The sequence below is a fragment of the Stegodyphus dumicola genome, chromosome 2 (genome assembly GCF_044657685.1).
Source record: "Stegodyphus dumicola isolate Sdum_Otavi_A_Nest chromosome 2, ASM4465768v1".
NCBI lineage: Eukaryota > Metazoa > Arthropoda > Arachnida > Araneae > Eresidae > Stegodyphus > Stegodyphus dumicola.
In genome coordinates this window covers 269,844,062-269,863,739 of record NC_140769.1, presented here as the reverse complement: position 1 = coordinate 269,863,739, position 19,678 = coordinate 269,844,062, and the positions used below count along the sequence as shown (strand labels likewise).

Here is a 19,678-nt window from a genome sequence, read left to right as displayed (position 1 = left end):
AAAGGATTGTTTTTACATGCATTATATCAGACACTGCTTTATAAATGTTTAGTGATCCTGTGATTTCACTAATATTTGTAATTTTAACAAAAAATTCTTTGTAGTTTTTAATTAAAATATAAAGCCATAGTTTTTTTAAGAGGCTGTAGAGAAAACACTTTTTACCTTTTCCTTCCTTCCCCCCCTTTTTTTTTAAAAAAAAGCACTACCTTTCTTTGAGTTGAAACAAAATTAATTTTATTGGCTATTTATAACCTATATCATATGCATGTGTATAATTTGCATATAGTGAATACATTAAAATATTTTCATTTAGTTTTTGAATTTGTAATTTTATTATTATAAAATATATTTTAAGGTCAAAAGTAACCAGTTAAGCATTACAATGATATTTTTATTATGATTATAGATGTAAATGCACAATTTTAACAATATGTAAAATATAAGAGGCACTTTTAAAAATATAACAACAAACCTTTAAATAATTTTGTGTTAACACATTTAAACTTTTTGACACATTTATTTATAGTATAAATGTTCATTTTACTTCAAAAATTTTACTTTAAGGGAAGTTAATGACCTAACACTGCAATAGTGTATTGTAGTATAAGTGAAGAAACTGATAGTTTCACTTGCGCATGTATTAGATTTGCGCAATGCTTATGGGGTCCCACAAAATTTTCATAAATATTGTGGTGTCCCCACACCAAAAATCCCTGTTTTAAACATACAGAGAAAGCTGCTGATTTCAAAATTAAATGAAAGATTAAATCTGATCAAAAGTGGATTGAAAGTTCTTGAAGACAATTTTCCTAAGCATTGATTACAGCAACTAAGGAAAAGGGGAAAATTATCCTTGTCTTCTGTGGGGAAACTTCTAGAAAAAAGAGGTTGTTAAAGACCAGACTTCAGTGCATGATTTCTTTAGTCTTTAAATATCCATCCATTTCTACCTGATCATCTGATTTTATAATCATAACACAAATTATGTTTATTATTAACAAGCATTTTTAGCCCAAAGGTGCATTAGCACAGAATGGCTATTAGTTTTGAAACAACATTTTGCGACGAATCACTATAAACAGCTGTATCAATTTTCAAATTGTTGCCACCAAATATTATTGCCCTGTATTATACTTAAAGAAATTAAGTAATGAAGAATCTGCATGAATGTATGCATGTTTCTGACATTGTGAAAAAACAACAGTACCTAGAGCAATCAAATTTTAAATAACTTAGAACATGTGCAATGCACTACCCTAAGACGTACAGCTGGAACCCCAAATTTTGAATTTGTTTTACTATCTATTTCATATTTTTGTAAACTTTAATGAATTTTTGATTAAGAAACTCAATGATTTCAAAGCGAGAATTGGCAACACGCTATACGGAGTAAAATATTTTTATCTTCAGTGCATGAGGCTATCAGTCGGAAATTCTAAACAAATGCAATTTTTAAATATTTTTAGCCCAAATTCTCTCAAAACATGTATGTATGTATAAATGAAAAAATCACCTCTTTGGGTGTAATATCAAATCCCAAAGCTTTCAGATTTTTTTTAATATTATGCATAGTTATGAATTTTAATTCTGTATGTATTACAATTGCATAAGTGAATGTAATATTCATTTATTGCAAAAACTAATTTCACAGTATCATCATTTTAACACTTCATCTGTAAAAAAAAAACTCACATCATCTATTTTAACATTTCATCTATAAAATAATGTACCTTGACTTCTGTCTTCAGTGTGAGAACAAATTTCTATACAAATTTGTATAATAAATATAATTAATGGACTTTAGAAGCTTAAGTGTAAGCATTCAAATATTCAGGAATCTTTTTATTTGGTTAATTAATTATAGTAAAACATTTGGGAACTGTCTGTCATAAGCTTAATGACTTAATTGTGTATCCTCTGAGAGTATTTATGTGTTATTTGGGAGAAACATAAAATTCCTAACCAATCCATTCTGTAGCCAGAAATCGAACCATGATTTTCAGCAAATTTAGTTACTGATGGGTTATGTCCTTCTGTCGATTATATAAGCTTGAGTTATTAGTTAAGAGAAGTAGCTTCTAATTGATAAAAAAATTCAGTTTATATTTTGGTAAAGGGTACACACAATCATTTTTGCCTTCTCATCTCCCAGCCTTGCATTAAACAAAATAGTTCTAGTTCTTGGTCCCTTCAAATCCTCAAGTTCTCAGAAAGACAATAAATAAATGGAGTTTTTTTTTTTTTAAATTTTTTATTTGAATTCTGAACCAACCATTCCCTTTGATTATTTTTCTTCCAATATATACACTGCCTTAATTGTCTGGATATAGTTCAAGATGCATATCTATGTACTTAAAAATATCATGACTAATATTTTTAGAGTTATAAGGATGGTTTAGTTCCTGGGCAAGTTAAAAGATTATCATATTAGCTAATCCTAATTTCATTGCTGAAGGCTTTCCCAACTGAATTTCTTTTTTAAAACTTAGAATTTAAGAAAATAACACTTGTGTGTTGTATTGGATTTTATGTTTTTATTGCTTGTGTATCTTCATAAAAAATAATAAAGGTTATTTTAGTTTTGCTAAATTGTACTACACTTTTCTATGTTATTAAATTCAAAACTTCAGTTTTTAACAGTTAAAAAATTTTTATGCATTGATAGGTGCACTTTTTTTAAATTTTATTTTATGTTCTTCAAGTAAATGAAGGATGGAGTGTTAAATGCAATACAGAAACATTTGAGAACTGTTATAATATGATATTCTATGTGAGAAAAGAAAGCAGGTGAAATTTTTTCAGTCATAAATGCCGCATCATTGACTGTCTCATTCAGATTTAGTTGTTAATATAAGAATCAGACAAATGTTGAGTAAATGCATCATTTTATTGCCCGTAATATGAAACATAAATTGATTTAATTCATGCACTGTGATAATTTTCCGCTCATAGTGTTTTTTAAGAAGTCAAAGCTATCATTTCTAAGTTGCTTTCTTAGTTTCTTGAAAATTTTAAAATTCTAATTAATATCATTTGAGATAGCTTGAAGGTTATACACATGAATGAAGACTTAGCACTTTTAAATCAAAATTTATTCCCTAATTTTCATTTGTGCCTCTACCAGTGAGCCAACTCAAACACTATAGTGAGGTTAAATGTAATCATATAAACAATGTTTTAAGAATAAAAAGTATAAAATTCATATTTAAATGCAATGGAGTAGTTAAAATACAAAGCAGAAGCAATAGATTGCTTCTGAAATGTTCTAGATTGTGATATACAGTGTGAGAAATGCTATTTGTGGCAGGTTTCTGTATTATTTTTTGATAATGAAACATCTGAAATCAGCCCTAATAATCGTCATAGCAAATTATTGAAAATCCTTCAATTCCTGACTTGGTTTCACACTGCATAATTGCTGTTATATCTTATAACTTTTTAAGTCTTCTCGTATCCCACATTTTTATGTTTATTAAATCAAACTTGATTAAAAGGTGACTTTACTGAAAACAGTTTGGCCTGCATATTTGTTTACAGATGTGAAAGCATGAGTAGGCTCCTGCAAATTTTAATATGGGCAATAATTTATATATTGAAATGTATTATTTGGAATAATCTAATCCTTTGCCCTTTAAATAAAAGTTGCAGTTGTTTACACATATTAATTTAGTTTTAGTTTAAACAAGTGATACAATATGCAGAAATTGCAGTTATCTTTTTCATTCACCTTTTGAAAAACCTGCTATATATTTAATATATTTAAAATGTGAACTTCCGTGGAACTTTATTCTTTGATTATAATGATCTGTATGTAAATTAATATAGATGTTATTCTTGAATGCTGATGTCTATTTTAAATGCTGTCTTTCTTTATTTTCTCTGACCATTGCCTGTGGAGTATATAATTTTAATTGAGTGGGAACATTGTATTTTCAGGTATGCCTCCAATACCATCTGCACAACCTACACCAGGACATGCTCAAGGTATGGGTGCTGAACCTTCCATGTCAAGTCCAATGGTTGGTCCACCTCAGCCTCAAGGTATGCTGCTTTATTCTGTAAAAAGTTTTTGAATGCTTTTTGTGTATTACATCTGAAGTTTGCATGGAGTTTTGTTGCTGTGCGTTTTTTATAGCTTGTCATCTGCTTTGGCTGATATGCTGATAATTAATATTTTGTGCTTTCTTTTTCTTTTCATATTTTTTGGCCATCTGTATATTTGTATGCTAAGCCTGTCACTGCAAAATTGTTTTAACTTTATAATTAAAGTTGCATTAAGCTTGAAAATTTGTGCATGAAAGGCCAAAAAGAATCTTTCTTAACAATTAAGTATATGTGGAGTTTGGTGTGTGTTGAATGAGTAGAATTTTTAAAAGTTACTTTGTATGTTCTTTAAAAATTCTTTTTCAATACTTTATGTATTCAATGACACTGGTGCTTTTTAATGTTAATTTACAAATCACTTTTCTTAATGTAAACATTAATTTATATTATGTTAATTATTTTAAGCTAACAGATTTAATATTTAAGTATTTTTTGTTGGTTCTTTTTTATGATACACTGCAATTAAATATGATAAAGCTTTGTTGAATGTAGCATTTCTATTTCTAAAAATTGTTAATGAATATTTTAATCAAATACTTCTGTATAGAAATTCACTCTGTCTTTCAATAAATCTTTGGAGTTGACCAGCATTCCTTGATTATGTATGGAATTTTTTAAAATTCTTTTTCACTGTAGGATAACACACTTGAAACAATTTTGCATGAAAAGTTATATGGACCAACTTGATACTTCCAATGAAAAAATATACCTCCATCATAAATTCATGTGAAGATGCTGGAATAAACTCAAAAACACATCTGAAATTATTTTAACTGATTTTATTGCTGGTCACCTTTAAATTCAATATTTTATTTCTATTCTTTAGTCTTCTTGTTTTCAAACTAAGTATTCCCAATAAGAAGTTTTGTAAATGCGGTAGTTTGATTTAGTGCTTTGTTTATTGAAACAACTAACCTACAAGGTATCTCGTATGTTATGAAAATTTTACTGCCATGTTATCTTATAATGATAGCAGCCCCCTTTGAATACTCGCAGCAGCGTAAAAGAAGAATATCTGAAATATAAAATTTCAAAATAAATGTACAAGATTAAAAGATAATTTTTCTCATAATTAAATGATGAAAGATTGTTTTTTTTTTTCTCTTGTTTTTGTCTTTCCCCCTTTTTTTGGGAGGAGGCTTCCATTACTTTTTAATTTTGTTAAATTGTTTTAAAGGTGTGCTGCTTGTATAATAGAATCACTTCTAAAACAAGCAGTAAATTTTGTACATATTATAATAGTCTATGAAAGGAAACTGAAGTTAAATGTGTTTAGCTGCCATTCACCGCTAGAGTGAATCTGCCAAATTCACTTCAAAAATGCAAAATTTTTTCCTAATTACTTTCATTTCTATGAAACTAAAGTTCCATTTAAAGTTTTATAATGATGAAATTTTAGTGTTTAGAACATTAAGTTTTCTTATTAATTTGTAACTTTTTAAAAATTAGTCTTAGCCTGATATAATTTGATGTGGATATTTTTGGTCATCTAAAGGTCAGGGCAATAGTCTATTGTTTCTATCCTCCCTGGATTCTTTACATTTGTCTTTCTACAATGGTTCCTGTTTTTACTTATGGAAGCCTTGAAGGAAACTTTTTATATACAGTCAAAAGTCATTAATTCGGACATCCATAATATGGAATGATCTATAATCCGGACCTCAAAGCTACAAACTTTCTGCGCATGCATCGGGTTGACACATGCGCGTAAGAAGACCTTTACAGCTGCAAATATGCGTGTGCGCAAAATACGTTTACGAATGCGCGTTTAATGTATAACGGACGGTATAAGCTAAGCTAAAATTATCTAATTCAGTTAATGTTGCAGATTGCATTGTTCCTTAATCTTCGAATTTGATTTGGCTTATTATTTTTTGCAGACTGTTAGAGCAATTTTATAAAAGTAAGTTTGAACTTTCGATTATGTCAAATAGAATTTCTGATATATATTTACTAATATGTAAAGGATCTACAAAGCGAAAGTAAGTTTCGAAGTCCATTAAACAAAAAGTGGAATTGCTGCAAAAAATGGATAAAGGCATATCCTTTGTTTATCTAAACTTTGTTTATCTTTAACGCCGCAGCGCAATGAATTGGAAGTTGATCTGTCAGCACTATCCTTATCTTCTGGGCAGATGTTTTTATTTTATTTGGCTTATAATTCCTTACTTAAATGTAGTATTTCATCTCGATGTACTCCGTCTTTGATATAATTTAAATCAAATTCCTCGTCATTATAATTCACTTCCGATAGCAAAGAAAGCGACAGAGGTTATTGAAAACGAAAAAATTTCGATTGACAAATTAGTCGGTATTCTCGACACAGCAATTATAGGACTTGAACAGCGGAACTTTGTAACTAAACAAGAAATTATGTCTGTTTAATAGAATTAAAGAGAATGTATTATCACATAAAAAACGAAGCAACTTAAACAACTTACATTGAAAGAAATGTTTAATAAAGTAAACAAATAAATATTAAGCCCCCCCTTTTTTTTTTTTTTTGTAAATTTTGATACCCTTTAGATTGTAATTGTTCTTTATTTCATAAATTAGTTTCATGTTTTTAATTTTATAATTTCTGCATGCCATCTTACCAGATTTAAACTGATGACCTATAATAATATAATATATAAAAATCGATAATCCGGAATCGCCAAAGTCCCGACGGGTCCGGATTAACGACTTTTGACTGTACTTTGTTCAGTATCCTAATTTTTGGAAACTAGTTGGACACATGCTAATAATCATATCATAGCTGCCTACTCTTACAGTTTTTCATAACATCTCCTAGTCTCCTAGTAGATCACTGAATTTTGCAATTTTTAGCTTTTAAGAAAAAGATAATGTTTCCCAGCAATAAATGAAAATTATTAAACTAATGAAGCTTGAATTAGACAAATTCCATTCAATTTTTCATATGAAATTTTATTTCTTTTGAATTTTTTTTTTTTTTTTCTTATTACATATTATTGGTCTTATTAAATTTCACTTGATCTGATTTGTCTTAACTTACTGTAGACATTTATAGCTTTTTATATGAAAATTCAAACAATGTTTAATCGGTTAATATTCATATTTAATTTTGCCTTGTATTAGTAATATCAACACAGTTTATCAATGCAATAATAGGTATATTACTCATTAATTTTATTTTCACCATATTTAGAAGTACTTTGGTAAATAAAAAGCTTTTGAAAAATGAAATTAGCTGAAGAATATAAATTTAAAGTATCCAATTAAAAGCTAGTATATTTTACATCAGAACTGAATTAAAATATCTCAGTAGCCAGAATCATGCATTATAAAAGGAATTAAAGTCAGTTTGGAGTTCCTTTGAAATGGTGCAGCCTGAAAACCTTCTGGTTTTCTTGTAGAAATGTTTTGGTTTACAAAATTTCAATGTTAGCAGCTATGTCATGTGGATGTACTTCAATTTTAGTTTATCCAATCCATCATGTATCTTATATTATCTTTAACTCCTTTCTTGTTCTTTTTTGATGTTTTCTGAGAAAGATTTGCCAGGTTTTTTTTGTATAAGCAGAGAGGGTGGGAGGAATTTTTACTACAGAAATACTATATATGTACTGCAAAATTAAACGAATATGTGTTTTTTTCAAAAAGTATTGAACCAAAGGTAGTAATTGTGCAACCAAAGAATTATGCAGATATTCAGAGTCAATTACGTAAGTGTACAGGTGCGTCTTTGCAGAGCTGTGATTTTGGAAGAGATATCAAGACATGATGTGTTTTTGATGGTTTGTATGCCATATTCCTTGACAACATTCGGCAAATTTCTTGGAAGAGTGAATTTTATGAGGTATCAGCAAAATGAATATGAATGAACATATGGATGATGAAATGAGATGTAGAATTGTTGGTAGATTAGAGGCAGGTCAGTCAGTCACTAGTGCAGGTGGCTACAGAGCACAATGTAATGCCTAGTGTTATCTGCAGTTTGTAAAAACAGTTTCAGGACACTGGATCCTTACTGAGAAGACATGAAAAGGTTGACCAAGATCCGCAACTTTGAATGAGGATCATTAGTTGGCACTTTCATTGTGCCAATGCAAGGCTGCTACAGCTTCACAGCTCTCAAGTGAGCTGTATGCTTCCACTGGAACTTGAGTCTCATGGTCTGCATTGTCCAGAGGCTTCATGAGATAGGACTATTTACCAGAAAACATGCTGTTTGTATCCCACTCACTGTGTCACACAAGAAATCATGTTTAGCTTGGTGGAGGCAATATGTGCCTTGGACTAGATATCAATTTAGCACTGTGCTTTCTACAGATGAGGCAAGATTCAACCTGGACACTGATTCTCAGCAGCTGTATCTGGAGAGAGCCTGAACATAATACCATTCCTACCTCAGCAGGGAAGAGGACCATTATGGTAGTTATACCATTAGGTAGGCAATATGTTGGACTGCTGTGAAACCCCTACTTGTGTTTGACAGAGATTTCCTGACAGCTATGAGGTACAAAGAGGAGATCCCAGAACCCTGTGTTTTTTGACTTTTTAGGGGTACAGTTTGTCCTGGGTTTCTGTTAATGGACAGAAATGCTTGTACACATAAAAGGCTCAGCTGGTTGACAGTTGCCTGGAAACTGAGAATATTCACCACATGGATTCACCAGCCAGATTCCCTGACCTTAACCCTATAGAAGATGTCTGGAACATTATTGAGAGGGCAATTTCATCTCGCCTTTCCCTCTGAGAGCCATCCTGCCGTTGAAAGTTAAAATCTGGAAAAGTCAGAGAATTTCATACAGAAATCATTGATATTTAGGCTTTATCCATAAAATATCATTAAAATTATGTTTAAATAATAGAGTATAAAAAGTAAATTGACTAGTAATTTGAAAATTAAGATCATTGTATTTTTTAAAAAATATGATATATTTATGATTTTTAAAAATATTCAGTATAATTTATTTTTTGTTTTAAAATTTGCATGTGATGTTAATTTGTCGAAAGGTTAGGATTATGATTTCCTGGGATAAAGTATTTGTAATATAACTTTAATTATTTTAATATTTTAATTAGCAATATGAAATTAGAATGTAGGAAAAAAAAAGCATAGTTGAATGTTTTTGAAAGTTTTGTCTAGTTAAAATTGTTGGTATGCAAAATGGGACATTCAGCATTCCTTAAATTAGAATAAAAATATGAATATTTTTGGCACTAAATTTTTTTGTCAATATATCTGTGCTGCTATATGACCTGCTAAACTATTAGCCTAATACTTTCTTTGTAATTTGTATTGCACTTCTTGTATAACCTCTTTTAAACATCACTCATAAAGTTATGTGTTTGCTTGCTTGCTTTTTTTTTTTTTTTTTCCCTTTCATTGCTCTTGTATATATGCTGTGGAAGATTGCACTTCTGTAGTTTTTACTATAAAATATTTGCATGTTACAACCCAAAATTGTCTTTCTTCATTTTTTATTTTCCTGAGTAAGTATGAATTTTTGTTACTTTTTTCCTCAAATTATTTATAGGTGAACCTTGAAAATGGTTCTGTGCTGAGAGCCAAGGTAAATTTAGTTATTTATTTTAAAATGTTTATGTCAGTTTTGTGACTGAATGTAATTGATTTGTCTTTGCAGAAAAAAAAATACCGCGTAATGGCAGCAAAAAATCTAATGGGAAAAAAAAGTAAATTTTTTATATGATGACAGATTTATTGAATCAACTTTAAGGTAGATTTATTTTCCTTAGTATTCTACTGCATGTATGTAACATTGCTGTATGGAAGGGCTATCCTTACATCCATACATATTCTGTACTTTTCAGAAGTTGGATATATGATGTATGCTAGGATATTTAACAAATGTTCAAAATATGTGGTATTGTCTTGGGTATACATCTGCGTGATAATCTGATTAATTTATTATAAATATATATCAGTTTATCAAAATTGGGCTGAAAATATTTCATTTCTGAGATCAAGATGTATGCTCAAGAAGTATACAAAGAATATATTTGGACTAAATTATGCACTTTTTAGTGAAAGTGAATAAATCAATTGGGATTATTCTCATGTAGATAACATAGCCAGAGAATCAAAAATTTTATTTTTTGTAAGCAAATTGATGTTTAAAAAACATAAGATTTTTAAGATTGTGTAAATAGAATCGAAAAACTTTTTATCACAGCTGATGCTCAAGATTTGCATTTTGGATAGGGTAACCATTTTCATGATGATATCAGTAAACAAATTAAATTGTCTGTAGATCTTTAATATAAACTTGTCATGCTAATATTTTATGAAAATTAACTATTTCAATTATTAATAGTTCATTTTAAGTAAAAACAATGAACATAAATCCAGCAAATAATAATTACTACCAGTACTAAACCACCAGGGTTATCTTCTGTAATTCCTATCCTAATGTTACTTCTGACTGCACATGTATTTCAAATTTTTATTTGTGGAAATTAATGCTGTAATATTTGATCTGTATAAAGCACACAGGATAACTGGGCTTTGTTACGCTTTATTTTAAAAAGTATTTTATTATAATGGCACTGAAAAATCATTACATAAGGGCTGTATGTTTTATTTAGAGATGGAGCTATAGGTGCTTGTAAGGGAGTATAATCTTAAGCTGATGCTTTGATTGTTTATTGTAATGAGTGTTTTATAAGATGTTGATGAATTATTGTAAATCAAAATTTGTTAGAAACCTGCATGAAATTTGTTACTGCACAGTTCCTTAACCGTTACCATTAATTCATTTATACATCAAGTAAATTTTTTTCAGCTTAAATATAAAAATCAGTCCATTAGTTGCTCTTCGCATAATTTAATAAAACCGAGTCTGCATGTTTATAAATTTGATTAAAATGAATTAGTTCTAAAATCTTGCTTAAAGTTAAATTTTAGACTAGTTACGCATCTCTGCTGAGTTCAAATTGCCATGCTTCTTTTGCATCTAGGCTTTGTGTATTGAAAAAACTGTCATGATAAATATTATCACTAATGTGTTCTGTGTCATGCAATGCTATCAAACATCTGTAGTTTTGTTTATGGCAAAAAAATGCTTATCTTAGAAATGAAGTATTTTCATCTGCACATTGGGAAGTCTACTGCAGATTTTTATATTAGTCTGTGTATGCTCCCGATTTCTGTAATATAAATCTAAATTATGGAACTAGAACTCTTACAAGCTTTAAACAATGCAAGTTTTAAACAATGGTATAAAGAATATTTGCAGTGGAATTAACTACCTGTAATATATTTAAATAAATGTAATCAAACAATTGTGAAAATATTAAAATAAAACCCGTTTTTAAGTTTCAAAGTAAATTAGGCAGTATATTATTATATGCTCTTTGAATATGTGTTCTGTTTTTATAAAATACAGTAATCATTACTTTATTGGAAATTATTTTGATATACTCTTGTTCATTATAAAGCTGCCATATACTGAAAATGAACTGCATATGCAAAAAATTGAAATGCAGTTAAACAAAGAATTATGCAGGACTATTATTAGCTCCTAAATGAAATCCACAAGAAAATAGTTATAATAAAAATAAATAGGAAAATTGAAATAATGGAAACTAGATGTAAACTGTAGTTAAAGGGAAAAGAGTAGTGGTGGACTATCTAAAAGTAGAAAGCTTGAAAAGCCAATTATAGTAAATAACTAGAAAGAATTGTTATTTAGTTAACCTGTGATATGCACAAATAGGGGTGTCAACATCTGTTTTAGAATATATGCTTTGCTATTTTCCTTCCAAGACTTGAATTTTTAATTTTGGTGTAATAATTTATAGCTTTTGTAGTCAGGATTTCAAGAACATAATGTACAAAAGAAGTAAAGAGTATGGAATGTATCTACACATTTGTGCGATGAAAACAAATGTTGGACTATTCTTTTTTAATGCAGTTAGACATATTCAGGAACATTAAACTAGGAAAATTAATGGATAGTTGCTATAAATGTGAATAAGAATTCAAAAGATATTGTAATTGAAATGTAACTGCTATGTAAAATTATTATAAATGATTCATTTGTAATCATTGAGTCACTAGAATGTGTGATGCCTTGTTGTAATGAATACAAATTTCGTTTGTTTTTTAAATGTACAAATTTAATCATTTGGCCCATTTAAAGAAATAAAAATGGTTTGTTTTTTAAATGTACAAATTTAATCATTTGGCCCATTTAAAGAAATAAAAATGGTTGACAGCTAGGATAGAGTTCTTACAGTTGACACTCTTTATTTTGGTTTTACTAAATTATTAGAAGGGGATTTCATTGGTGTTATTTTCAAAGACATTTGATAAACAGTACCAGTTTGACTGCTTACGATTTTAATATTTATAAATTTTATTCATAGAAGAAATCTTTAAGTAAAATATTTCAGTGTCTTAAAAATCATTTTGTTAAATACAGTTAATTTATTGCTATTATTTCATCGTTCTTTATTGCTATTTTGTACCTCTGTTTCATTTACACATTCAATTTAAAAGAACTATGCTATCCGTACATCTTGTTTCATTTCTGTCATTTAAGGTACATCAGAATCTTTAAGAAAAGCTGACATTAAAATTTACTATGATTAGTTTTATACTTAACTGTGAAGATTTGAGTGTATATTTGTATTAGAGAAACCTCACATGATTTATCTACAAGTGCAAGAGCTGTTTGGTGAAGAAGAAAACTGGGCTCATAGAGTTTTATTCAATTTAATAATAATAATAATAATAATAATAATTGGAAAAGTATTAAATTTTTGCATCAAAATATTACATCCGCCAAGAGCTATAAATTACTCAAAGTTGACAGATTGCATTGGGAAGTATTAAATAGGTATGTCTATTTATTTATTCCGTATGGGTAGCCGAATGAGATTTTCATACTTTTTCAAAATTATGGTGTGGATACAAGCCAGTTTCCTTAATAAAGATTGCCACAAAAACATCCCTGCTAAAGAAGATAGTCTTCAAATGTTTTCCTATATTTAATTAACACGTTGAGCGCAGCGCCGAATTTGCTGTCCTTTCTGTTCAGCTGGCAGCGAGCTAAGTCGTATTTTTGTTTAGAATGTTTCAATACATTTCATAAAACTAAATTTGATCACATTTGAGACTATATTTATTTTTTAACTAATACTTTTGGTTTCGAGGACCGACGCCAACCAAACAAAAATTCCAGTGGATGCCAGCCACACGGTCACTGCTGGTTCCCAGGAACTGGCGCTGCGCTCAACGTGTCAACTAACTAACCTTTTACTTTAAGTATATATTTTTCTTTTTTTAAAGTTTTCCCTGACTTTTTGCATTTGAGTTTGTTTCCTTGCTTTTAACTTTTCTTTTCTTTTCTTTCTTTCTTTCTCTTTTTTTTTTTCTTTTGAATTTCCCATCCACGCATTTCCTCCCATTATTCGTTTTCTTTTTGTATTTGTAGTAAATATTTCTTATTACTTTTATAAAATTTGATTTCCTTAGATGAAGGTTGATATTCACCTTCAAAAGTTTGTCCAGATGCTGCATGATGTTTCAGCATAATTCTTACACTTTATTTGTCTCTCCAAATTACTGTCAGAACTATACAGTATAATTTACAGATTTTGGCATATTTATAGTTTTTAATTTTAACTATTGCTTGTTATATTTGATACATAGATACATTTAAGCTTTTCATAACATCTTTGTGGATTGTTTTTATAAAATTAGAAATATTTTTTCCTGTTTATATTTTAGCAACATATAATATGTGTAAATATTCTGTGTTTGCAAAGATGTTTTACACCATAAAATTTGGATTTTTTTCTCGAAGGTATGGAGTCTAGAGAAAATTCTGCATGTGCCTTTTTTTTATTTTCGGATAAATGATCCCTATTGTATATGTTAAGTTTCAAAAGGGCATGCACTGTTTAAATAAGAGACATTGCAGCTGTCACTAATGAAAAATCAGGGAAGTTGTCAGATCTAACTGAACAATAAAGCAAGAAAATGCTCAACTTACTATGTACATTGACATTGGCATATCTAATGTACTAGGGTCATGTGACTTGAAGTGTAGTTATATGTTATCAGACAGAAATCAATCACCGGATGCATTGCTTACATACATACTTATAGATGAATGTATGTCTTATTTAATTTAAGCTCTGTTTTAAGTTTGACTTTGCTGTTCCAAATATGAGCATGAAATCTATGAACAGATGCATAACTTAAAACCTCACTGCACGTGAGCAATTTTAAACAGGTTTTATTACAAATGATGCAATTGTCATCAAACAGGACAGAAGTTTGTCTATAATCATGCTTTTATCAAAGTATTACATTCTATAATGAATCCAATGATGTTTAATTATTATACTAATTATTGCATATAAGTAAGTACATTTAGAATTCTTGATTAATAATAATCAAATACTGTAGAATATTGTAATAAATTATTTTCCTTCATTTCACCTTTTTTCGGAGTGAGATTTAATAATTTCTTAATTTTCTAATTTAGAGCATAGCAGTCATTTTACTCAGTCAAACAAATCCAGTTTACTAGGAACTTAACTTTACTAATGTAGGACCGTTTGTTCCAGTGTACAAGGGATGTATTTAGTTGTTTAGAATTTTTAAAAACCAGTAGAGGGATTAGTTGTAATTTTAACTAGCTTATTTCATCCTAAATTGTATTTTCATTGCACATTTTAAGTACTTACATACTTATTTTTAAAACATTTTGTTTGGATCTAGCATATGCCATACTTGCAATTTGGGCATCGTTAATGCAGAGCATCTTCTTACATGCCCAGAACTAGATAAAGAGTCTCAGAAGTACGGTGAGATAAGTAAACTATATTGGAATGGCAGAGCTTTCACAAAGTCCTTCTAACGACTACATCTGTTATGTTCCTTTCCATGTTGTTTAAGTTTTTACTTTTGTTCCCATGCTCATTTATTCTGATTCTTACTTTAAATGTTTGTTCTTTTTTTTTTTTTTTTTAACTGACACATATTTCCAGTTGATTGGAAAGTGTGCTACCATCAACTTGTCAAACTGAATGATACCAGCAAACAGAAAAAAAGTCAGAATTGATCAATAAAAAAGGTGTAGTATTGACTGTGATAATGCCAGACCTCACACAAGTTTGGTAACTTATCAGAAGCTATTATAGCTTGGATGAGATGCCCTACCATATGCTCCATATTCACCACCCTAGCATTCTCAGATTATAACTTGTTCCAGTCTTTATAAAATTTTTTAAATAGTAAAAGATTTACTTCAAATGCAGATGTCAAAAATCACTTAGATAAGTTTTTTGTAAGCAAAAATCAGAACCTGTCCGAGTGTGGAATCATGCTACCACTAGAAAGATGGCAAAAAGTACTGGATCAAAATGGCGAATATATAATTAAAAAAATATTAATATATTTACTCGTATGGGCTTTTCTTTGGATAAAGTACATTTTCTTATAAACAGGGATTTTTCTTTAGTAAAACTTTGTATATTGTCTTAATGTAGGAGTGTATTAAATGAATTTGCTTCTGAAAATATATTCTATCCTGCTTATGAAAAAATTTTGCAAACTGAAAGCTAGACACTATGCTTCGCACTCCAGCCTAGTGACTCGTATAGTATATCTACAACTCTAGCGTTATATTAGTTACAAATGTACACTTATTATATTTTTTAAAAAATCCACTGTCGCTGCATGCTTGTTTTGCTTATTCAAGCTCTTTTATATAAACTGATACATGTGTTTATTGCTGAATTTCTTTATTTTCAGAATCACATTCAATAATTTGAATCTTCTCTTTCTTGAAGCTTTTTCTGTGTGGCAATGTGCCAACCAGAGACCAGTTATTCCTGGTTGAAATATATAAATTGAAGCGTGGTCCGTGGGACTATCATCTGGTGAGCATGAGGGAAAGATTCAAATTATTGAATTTGATTCCGAAGATAAAGAAGTTGTAGCGATAAACACATGCATCAGTTTACACCAAGGATGTCAAACTCGCGGCCCACAACAAATATTTTTGCGGCCCGGCCAATATATCGGCAAATAATAATATATAATAATAAAATAACATATCGACGAAGAAAAAAATGAAATGTTTACTGCTAAGCAATTAACGATAATTTATTCAGTTTTGTTAGATTACTCATAGTGAGCTGACACACACACTACTTAAATTACAAATGCGTGTGAGTAGCTTGTGTTCAGCTACCTTTGGCTTTTGGGGGACACGTGCACTCAGAACTTGTGCGCATCCCCCGATAGCCGAATATGGCCGAACTCATGGTCTCAGTTTTCCAATCATAGTTTTGTACGATATATTGGTGCATGCATGTGCATGCACTTTGCTTTATTATTAATTATTACTTAATTCATATTGTTACGGATTTCATAGTTATTTATTTATTTAGTTTTTTTTATTTAGAATTGTAATTAGATTTGCTTCATGTTGCCTTAGCAATGCAGACGATTTTTTAAAAGACAGCTGCGTTGGAAGGTTAAAAATAGAACAGCACATGCATTTAATACCTAATAAATAAATATCTCATAATTGCTGTTGCCATCCACAAAAATCCAGATATTTATAGATGTTTCCAGTATATTCGAGAAATTAATTATAAAGCTTATAAAAGCCGAGAACAAACAACTCATCTCAGTAATAGCTGTAGTTCTAGCGAACATAAATCGAAATATAACAATTACAAAGAATTAACGAGAGAAGAAAAGTTGAAAGAGCTCAAGTTAGGAGTGAAAAAACAACAGTCCATGTTTAGTAAAGTATTGCAAGAAAGTGAAGCGGTGGTACATGCAAGTTACGTCTTGTCCTTTGTTGATAGCTAAACATTCGAAGCCTTTTACTGACGGTGATTTCATCAAGGAATGCCTAATGAAAGCTGGAGAAATTGTTTGTCCTGGAAATGTGAAGGCTTTTCAATCAAGTTCATTTTCTCGAAATACAGTTGCGGAAAGAGTTACTGATTTAGCCGCGAATTTAAGTGATCAGATCAAAGCAAAATCATCTAGTTTCGAAAGTTTCTACAGGAGAAGATATATTTACTTGTGTTTTTGGACTTCTGCAGAAATACAATCTACCTTTGGCAAAATTAAATTCTGTAGCTACAGATGGTGCTCCATCAATGACCGGGAAAAACAAGGGCTTCGTAGCATTACTAAGAAAAAAACTTAGTGAAATTCACGGTTCAAACATTCATCATATGCATTGTATTATACATCAAGAAGTTCTATGCACGAAAGTAATAAATATGGAGAATGTTTTGTCATATATAAAAAAAGTTATAAATTTTATAAGATCTCAAGGTTTAAATCAGCGTCAATTCACTGCTTTCTTAAGTGAGTTAGATAGTAAATATTCGGGTTTGTCCTACTATACCGAGGTACGTTGGTTATCTTGCTTCAAGATACTCAAACAATTCTGGGATTTGAAAGAAGAAATATGTCAGTTTTTAAAAACGAAAAATCAAGACATAAGTTTGTTTTACGATCCAATATAGATACAAGATTTATCTTTCTTGGTTGATATAACCAAACACTTAACCGATTTAAATTTAGCGTTACAAGGAAAAGATCATATCATTACGAACATGTTTGACATAATTAAAGCATTCAAATGTCAACTAGTTCTTTGGGAAAAACAACTTAAAAATGAAGATTTGACGCACTTCCCGACGTGCAGCATGAACAAATCAAGTTTAGATAATACTTGTTCGTATCAAAAATACGCAGAAAAATTGCAAATTTAACAATTGAATTTGAAACGAGGTTTAATGATTTTAGTTCCCTCGAAGACACTTTTTTTTTTTTTTTTTTTTGTTTTCTTCGATTTTCTCAATAAGTATTGACTCAGTACCGAGCCATATGCAAATGGAGGTGATCAAGATTCTATGAAACTCAGATTTGAAAGCAAAATTCGTTGAAGTGGGCGTGCCTGAATTTTACAAATATTTACCAGCCAGGTTTGAAAATACTCGAAAATTTGCATATGAAATTATTTCCATGTTTGGTAGCACTTATCGGTGCAAGCAGTTATTTTCAGTCATGAAAGGTAATAAGTCTCCTATTAGAAACCGTATGAATGATGCTCACCTTGGGCAGCGTTGAAAGTTATCACTGCAAACAAAATTTCTCACAAAATAGGAAAGATAATAGCAGAGAAGAGATGTCAAGTATCAGGACGTAAACATTAAATTTTTCTTGTTCTTTTCTATATAAATATATATATATATGTTTATTATTGTAGTATTCGAAATAAATCTACGTTTCTATGAATATTGATTTTTTTTAAAAATCCCGCCTAAAGTTAAACCTTGTTTGTTTGGCCCAAGTGTACCTATGAGTTTGACAGCCCTGGTTTACACCAAAGCGCTCAAGCAAGCAAAACAAGTGTGTCACCATAGCAGTGACAAAGGATTTAAATTCCATATTTTGAGGCGACAATGGAATGCAAAGGATTAAATTGCCACATTAAAAAACGTAGTTATTCAACCTTAAGATTTCTTAAAATGTTGTTTATAAAGTAGTAAATCTGGTTTTACTCATGTGCACATTATCCTGAAAAGGAAGAGTTGGAAAGAAACAAAAAAATGGGTTTTGCTTTTACCAGTTCCGTTTTTTTGCAAAATGATTGTACTGATTTGCTTGGATATCCCTTTGCTTGCATTTCTGCTTCAGCAATAGAGATTTGAAAGATCTTAACTGTGCATATAAGATTTTTAGGTTCTGAATTTAAAAATTATATTTAACAAATACAATGTAAAATATGGTAATTTAATCGCATTTTCTGTCATGAAAAAATATTCATGCGATTTAAAAATGCATATGAGATTTCTTCTACGAGAGAAAAATTTTCAATATGAATTTGAACTTAATTTTAGTTATAACATATTTTTATATTTACTGCATTCAGTTGTATTTAAATAATCAAGCATTAGATATATTATATTATGTTTTTATATTGTAGTGACTGGACCTGATCCAAGTGATTCAAGTAATAGTAGCAGTAGCGAAACAATGAACATGGCTGCATCTTCCAATCAACCCTGATGAATTTTTGAAAAGTGGAATCTGTTACGAACATTTTTATAAGAAAAAATTTCAAGTCATAAAGAATCATTTCACCTTTTCACATCTTCTATCATCTTTATGTATTACTTCATCAGTGGGTGTTTCTTTCAGCAATAGATATTTGGTCATTTTCTTGAAAAACTGTTTATTTTTTTTTTTTTTTTTTTCTTTTGTGTCAATTCATGCATTAGTGTAATCATTTCCTTCGGCATTTTAATAATAAAATATATTTTAAATACAGGTAAAAAGAAATGTGACATTGTCTCTGTTTTAAAATATATTTCACATTGTTATTTTAGGCAGTTGTGCATTTCAGAATAGTATTTTTTGGATATTTAACACATATTCTTAAACACATAACTTTTGATTGTTTTGCCAGTCTTACATCAGTTAAACCACTTATTCATTTGAAATGCAGAAAGGACAGACAGATATTTGAGCAAGTTATGATTTTACCTTTTTCTCGTATTTTTAGTTTCATAGGAAGAAACTTATTGACACCAG

General features: G+C 29.7%; 1 protein-coding gene across 2 annotated transcripts in view; it reads left to right on the top strand.

Moving 5' to 3' along the window:
* Positions 1-19,426, top strand: part of mor (SWI/SNF- related protein mor) — a 95,486-nt gene extending 76,060 nt beyond the window's left edge. Inside the window, exons 24-26 of one of the 2 annotated variants that reach the window (XM_035355395.2) lie at positions 3,940-4,044; positions 9,612-9,647; positions 19,071-19,426. In XM_035355395.2, the coding sequence (XP_035211286.2) occupies positions 3,940-4,044; positions 9,612-9,622 (116 nt within the window). In that variant the 3' untranslated portion in view covers positions 9,623-9,647; positions 19,071-19,426. The remainder of the gene's footprint in view (positions 1-3,939; positions 4,045-9,611; positions 9,648-19,070) is intronic. The other variant, XM_035355394.2, reaches the window with a different exon arrangement.
* Positions 19,427-19,678: the final 252 nt, after the last annotated feature.